Source organism: Triticum aestivum, unplaced genomic scaffold (assembly GCF_018294505.1).
Source record: "Triticum aestivum cultivar Chinese Spring unplaced genomic scaffold, IWGSC CS RefSeq v2.1 scaffold82485, whole genome shotgun sequence".
Taxonomy (NCBI): domain Eukaryota; kingdom Viridiplantae; phylum Streptophyta; class Magnoliopsida; order Poales; family Poaceae; genus Triticum; species Triticum aestivum.
The window spans coordinates 224-7,334 of record NW_025234153.1 but is presented as its reverse complement, the minus strand read 5'-3'; the positions used below and the strand labels follow the sequence as shown (position 1 = coordinate 7,334).

At 44.9% G+C, this 7,111-nt stretch overlaps 1 protein-coding gene across 1 annotated transcript; it reads right to left on the bottom strand.

The window, feature by feature from the left end:
- Positions 1-3,296: 3,296 nt before the first annotated feature.
- On the bottom strand, positions 3,297-4,549 carry LOC123176152 (protein synthesis inhibitor II-like). The gene has a single exon (XM_044590505.1). The coding sequence runs from the start codon at positions 4,292-4,294 to the stop codon at positions 3,449-3,451; it is 846 nt and encodes a 281-aa protein (XP_044446440.1). The 5' UTR covers positions 4,295-4,549; the 3' UTR covers positions 3,297-3,448.
- Between the last annotated feature and the right edge of the window lie 2,562 nt (positions 4,550-7,111).

Sequence of the window (7,111 nt, the reverse complement as noted above, 5' to 3'; positions counted from 1 at the left end):
GTGGCAGTTGGCGGCGGCGGCCTTTGAGAGCACGCCAGACCAGTGAGACCCATGCCCGGCAGGCGTCCTGGATGGGACCTCAGGTCTTAGATGTTACGTTTGGCTGCGATGTCTGTTTGGTATTAGGCCCAGGCTATCTGCGCCCCTTCATCAACTGGATAGGTGTAGCGGCAGTTTGTTGCTTAGATGGCGGCTTTAGTCTTACTGTTGTATTACTTTATAAGGTCTTGTGAGAATAATTAATAAAGTGGCCGTATGCATCGCCCAGATGCAGAGGCCGAGGGTCATCCTCCTTTTTAAAAAAAAACCTCGGCCGTATCGGCCGGCACAATTAGAAGGAGACATCATCACCTCGGAAGCAAAGGTGAATTTAACTCGCTTGAGAGTACGCGCCATTGATATATGAGACTGAATCCACTGTGGACTTGTAGACGGCAAAGAAAGCTTTGCCACTCAAGTCCTTCCACCGGAGGGAAGGACGGAGGTTGGTACCTGGTACTGGCCGGATTCACACCCTTGTTGAGGTCTCTCAGCTGTTGTTGGTTTTGTTGGTTTTTGCAGCGCGGTCGGACTCTGAGAGCGTCGGCTGGATGGATCCAGTGCACGGGCGCTACACGAGCAAGGCCAAGCGCCGTCGCCTGTCCCTGGCCGCGGCGTCAGGGTCAACCACCGACACCGAGGGTTCCATCGTCGTCGACGGCGCTGCCGTGGTCCGTACCTACTTTCGCATGCCTGGAATGGGTAAAGCCAAAAGCGTCCTGCTTGCCAGGTTCACCGGCGCCACAGAGGAGACCAGGAGCCCATTCGTCGTGGCCGCGCTCCTCGGAAGCGGCTCCTTCAAGACGAGACGCCGGACGGAGACTTCTACGTCTGCACCACCATGGAAAGACACGCGGCTCTCCTAGACGGCCAGCTCTACAGCGGGTTCGGCGGGCAGGCCCGTGTGAGTCGCATCTCGTAGCTATGGGCGACGACGTAGCCTTCAAGCTATTTGTACGTTCATATTCTAGGGAAAAATTATATGACGATTCAACATCCGCATTCAAGCTGAAATAAAAATGGATGTGTAAACTATCTGGATTTATTTTACAGATACAACTATAATGAAGGAACCTAGGCTACTACTATCCCGAACCTGTTCCCCCGAAATAACGGATCGCCCCTGCGCCGCTCGACTAGGCGACACGGGCGGATTCCCATCCAATCTCAAGCGCCGCCTCCTCCATAGTACTTCTCCTTGCCGCGGCCGCCGTGGCCGGCGGCGGCGGCGCCATGCCCTGCCTCTTTTCCTTCTTCTTCTTTGACTTCCCTCGCGGCGGCATCTCTGTCCAAGCTGCTAGTCAGATCACCATATGCTGATCTTCGACGGCCGCAGTGTGCTTGTTGCGTCCTCTCCCCGTTATCAGTTTTCATTGGCATTATTTGGATTTTCTTTTCTTTTTTTCCTTATTTTTCAAATATATGTTAACTCTATTGAATCCATGTTGAACATTTTTCGTATACACTCGGTCCACTTTTTAAGATATACTTTCAACATATTTGAAATACATGTTTGACCATTTTATCTGAATACATATTGTAAATTTGTCAAATGCACATTGAATGTATTTTTATACAAGTATGAATTTTTTAGATACACGTTGAACATTTTTTTTAAATACATGTTTAAGTTTTTTATGAATATAAGTTGAACATTTGCCAAATGTTGATTTAATCTTTAAATACAAGGCAAACATTTTTTAACACAATGAAAATTTTCCATAAATGACATGAACGTTTAAAAAAATTATGAAACATCTTGTAAGCGTTATGAATTCCTTTTGACTGGTACCAAATATTATTACAAATTACATGTTTTTTTATATGTTATTAAGATTTAATAAAAAATTGATCATATTTTTCAAACATGTGAATGTTATTTAATTGTGATGAACTTTTCTTTTAATAATATCAAAAATTTATGTACAAATTATGCGATAATTTTCATTGCATTACATAATTTTTAATGCGTGGTGATTTTTTAAAAATTAAGTCAAGTATTTTAAGAAATAAATAAAAATAAGTAAGTAAAAAGGACCCAAATAAATAAAAGGAATGAATGAAGCACACTAATGGCTCCCGACTGGCCGGCCCGCTATGTACTAGCTTGTGACCAGTTGTTCTTCCATCTCACTAGAACATTTTGATTCATCAATAAAGTTAGGCGTGACTCAAAAAAATCAATAAAGTTGGGCGAGAATTCTCAAGAAAAAATCTCACTAGAGGCAAGATAATGACGATATTCTGAATCCCAGCATAGATCAATAGTTAGCGAGCAAACGCACACCCTCACGCAATGTAGGCACTATATCGTGCCAGGCCAGTTCGGGGTTTTTAGTGTGTTTCCCCGTTTATAGAAAAGTACTAGAACATTCCTAGATCGTTTTTTCTTTCTTTTTCTTTTGTGTTTTTTCTATAAGTTTTTCCTTTTACATTTTCTTTTCTTTTTTGCTTTTCTCCATTTCCTTTTTTGTATAAAAATGTAAAAGAAACAATAGAAATAACTGTCCCCCATATTTTAATTTTGAAATGCAGGGACACTTTCCAAATACATGAACATTTTTTGAAATTCAAGAACATTTTCAAAAATAAGAAACATTTTTTCAAACTTGTGATCAATTTTTTCAAATTCATCAACAGTTTTAAAAATATGGAAACATTTTTTAAATTCATCAACATTTTTTAAAATTCGGATATTTTTTCAATAATGAAAAAATGTTCAAACCAGACAGGAGCCACGTAGGACTCCGACATCCCCGGCCCACCCAATTCCCCCTCCCGGTCCCAATTCCTTCCACTCCGCCCTGCTCCTCCTCTCTTTGCATCTGCACCCTCCACCTCCGTCGTTGCCGCTGTACGTCTCCAGCTGCCACAGAGGCATTGCCGGACGTCCGCAACTAGCACCGATACGCCCGCTCGCCTTTATGTCGGCGCTTTCCACCCTGGAGCTGGTTTGCATGAATTTCGTCCAGTTAGTTCAAATGCGGGTCCAAATGTATATGAGTAGCGTTGGACAGTCGCCTCCCGCATCCACGCCGTCCCTGTCTCCAACGAGGTACGAGCCTAGTCTCGATGGGATTGCTATACTGAGTCATTTCAGCTCCGTTGGGCCTTGAAGTTTTGCACCTTATCTCCCAGGAAATCCACCTATCCAATGAATGGGGGGATTGTGTAGACTGGGAGTCTAAAAGGATGTATGTAATTCGCGCTTCTCATATTTGCATATGCAAAACATATGTTGGATGGCAATTTTATGGTTGGACACAACATGAACTCGACATGTTTATTTATTTATATCGTTCGCTCACTCTGTGAGATGCTTATTTATTTATATCATTCAGTCACTCTGTGACATGTTTATTCGACTTATATACAATATATACCCATGCAGATATACCTGTACAACTACCTATTTCCCCCCACTCTTATGAAACAGCTCCAGCGCCTGGGCCACCGTCATCCCACCGGGCACCTGGACGAACAGCAGGATCCCCAGGGTGGCGGCCGCCTGCTCCGCCGTCCTCACGCCCATCTTCTCGATCGGCGTGAACTTCGCTGGCGGCTTTCCTGGCGGGGGCTTCGCGTCCGTCTTCAGCAGCGCTTCAGACAGGTCCTGCCACCCGTTCACCTGGGCCTTTAGCTCGTTGGAGATCTTCCCGCTCTTCTTCTCCACCGCCTTGGGGTGCAGCAGACCGGCCACGAACCCAGACAGGGTCTGGAACCGCGTGGCCTCGTGCACCAAGAGGAGCAGCGTCGTTACCGCCTCCTTCGCCTGCTGCTGCTTCGGGCCGGAGGTCTTATCGGCCTTGGTGCGCCCGTAGAGCGCGGTCACCGCGTCGGCCATCTGCTGCCGGCCGAGAGCGACGTTGGTCAGCTTGTCGGTGTCGCCGAGGAGGTCGCGGTAGGTGCCGCCAAACCCGACGTAGATGGCGCCGGGGATGAGGCCGGGGGTGAGCTCCCACCAGGTGCCATCGCTGCTCTTGAAGCCCTCCCAGTAGAGGTTGTCGGCGCGGGTGGCGAGCCTGAGCCCGGTGCTGGCCGACGATGTCTTGAGCACGATGTGGAACCACCTGCTCGGCGGGACGTTCGGCTCGATCGGCGGCAGCACGGGGCGGTTGTGGGAGGAGTGCCCCGGGTTGCGGAGCTTGTTGCGGATGCCGGTGATGAAGGTGACATAGTCGGCGGAGCTGCTCTGGACGTTGAACGTCGCCGTGAAGAGCGGCTTGTCCACGTTCTTCGCCATCTTTGCCGCCATGGATACAAAGCCAAGATGAGACGGACTATTAAGCGAGAGGGGGTGAGATATTGAAGAGGATGAACGAACTGGAGATGTATTTATAGGCGATCGACAGGTGCATGCTGTTAAACGATAGGGTTTGTATACGTGTACGTGTCATCTGTAACATTTACGTGATGTGTGTGCATGTGTTCATGTGTTGTACAAGGCAGGTTGTCAGAGTTGATCCTTATCTTTGTATAGCTTGGCTTAGGTACGGTGATCCTTATCTCAGTATGTACCTTGTACGTGATGTGTGTGCGTGTGTTTACGTGTGTGCTAGTACTAACTAACCTGCCGCCAATTGTAATCCTATTGATCTATATATATACACGCACGCGCCCTTGCCTAGAGGTATACGCTTCCACGCCTTCAATTATACGCATGCTTGCTTTGCTAGCTAGCTATTCCAAAGAAGGCGGTGCCAAAGATCAAATTTGGTTTGATTTGCAGCACTGCACGGTCATATTTTTCTTCTGAGGATTAGGTAGTGGAACCCCTTTTTTGGATGCCGAAGAACAGTTCATCACACTTTGTCAGCATGGAATGGGTCGCAGCATCTCGAACGCGATCCTTCTACCGAGGGAGTCCACTGGGCACACCATGGCTGCTACCTAGAATAAGAGATCTGCAGCTGTCGTGTCGCGATTTACCGATGCAGGGATCAGTTCTGTCTTTTGACTTCTGAGTGCATGTTCCATAATCAAAGGCGCAAATGTCACGGTAGTAATACTCGTGTCGAGCTGTAAACATGATCTTTCATACAGAAACAGGAGGAGCACTCTCGATTCCATTTTTCTGTTATGAAGCCTATGATCAGGCAGAGCAAAGGTAGCACTCTCCGCCTCCGGCAGGGAGAAATAAAAAGGCAACGTCATTAGTGGCGTGTGCAAATTGGTTATCAGTGGCGTGCCCCGGTCACATACTGTTATGTGTATACTTATACTAATAGTGTGCCTTCATACCTGCAGTAAACTCTCTCTTCTACTCTCACACCGCACATAAAAGCAGTCCTAATTGTGACAAGCACAATGAAACTTAAAAACATCACTAGTACAGAAAACTGAACGGGGGTAAACTGTATTACAGAGCTAAAATAACCATTAGTTCGCTTCATTACACATCCAATGATTTGGACCCCATTGTTTAAATCCAAAATGACATTCGAGGAGCTCGTCATAAAAAAATATGGACGGCAAAACTTTTGCACACTCCTAGCACACCCAAGCATCTTGGATGCCTAAACCTTTCAGATTTCTCTGAACTATTTTACCTTTTTCTCATTCAAACTTACTTTGCACCAAGAGCAAATGAGGCTATGCTCTGTACAACGGTTTTATTTCCTCTTTTTAAATAATTTGGTCATGTGCGCCCTTAATCTTTCGACTTGTTCTTGATATCCTATTGTTGCATAAGACTGGTTGTAATTGCTATCTTCTTGATTTTCATATATTATCCACTATCGAAGAAAAAAGTCTATGGGGATGACACCCTCTAACTAGTGGTGGCTCTCAGCTTGACACATAAAGCGAAAAACAAACCCCTAATCCTCCACATCTGACTATTTTTTGATTTTTTTATTTCTTTCTATCCCTTTTCTAGCTTTCCTTCGCTTTATTTATTTTGTGCAAGAAAGGTCTTGAGAGTGTGTTTTGAGAGGGTTCTTTTCTGAGCCTTTTATTTATCAAGGAGTAGCTATTTATGGTCGATTTTTGTACTTACACGATCTCAATGATCAAATTAGATGGTTCTTAGCTTCGATTTTATAAATAGTTACTTTTCAGTTGCCCAGTAAACGACAAAACCGGTTCTATTCTTTAAGCATTGTGAGGAGGTATCGTAGATGTGGGAAATAAGAGGTCTCATTATGGTGCAATAACTTTTTCTCTTCAAGGGTAACAGGAAGGAACTTATTGCACTAAAATGTTTGAAGATGTATAATAAAGTGGTTGAGTAGGTGAAGAATCCATTGTTATCCACAAGTGCACACATAAATAGTTGAAAACAGCGTTTAACCTCGGCTCACCCTGCTACTTTACGTTCAAATCTAATCCTAAAGACAACAAGATTTATTGTTAAACAAGACAATAATAAATAGCTTTAAAAGCATTTTTTTGTGAAGTATTATCCATGTATTACATGAAACAAGAGGTACAAAATAGGGACCTAATGATCTCAATTATAGAAACAACTTAAGTAACAAAAAATTACAATGATCACCATGGACACGTAATGTGTTGCTGAAGAGCGATGCACGTGTAGGTTGGGTGCAGAATAGTTGCTTCGCAGTGGAGAGGCTTCCACATAGTCTTTACTGAGTGAAGCTAGATATGGTTACAACGAAACCGCAGTCCGACTTCCACTAGCAGAGAGACACACAGTTGACCATCCTATATAGCCAAAAGCTACCCAAGTATGCCATCGTGGTAGAGACGGGGCGCTCGAGATGAGGAAAAGTGTTGGCATAGAACATCCAATTGGTCAACACGCGGGACGAAGCCTTGAGAAGCTAGGGAGCAAGCTCCATCTTCCAAATTAAAACCCCTATAATGGACATGCCGCTTGAGAAACTAGTAAGCAGGCCGACTTTGGTAGAACGCAATAAGAGATAAGTATTCCATTGCTGAAAAGAGATACAACCAAAGCTAACCGATGATCGAACATGGGACGCATGGAAAGGCCATGTATCTATCCATCGGAAACTCTGAGAGACCGCACAAATGCCCATCAAGCTTTCCAAGGATGAGGGTACAAAGCCTAGAACCGGTGACCAAAACCATATAAAAGTGTGAACTA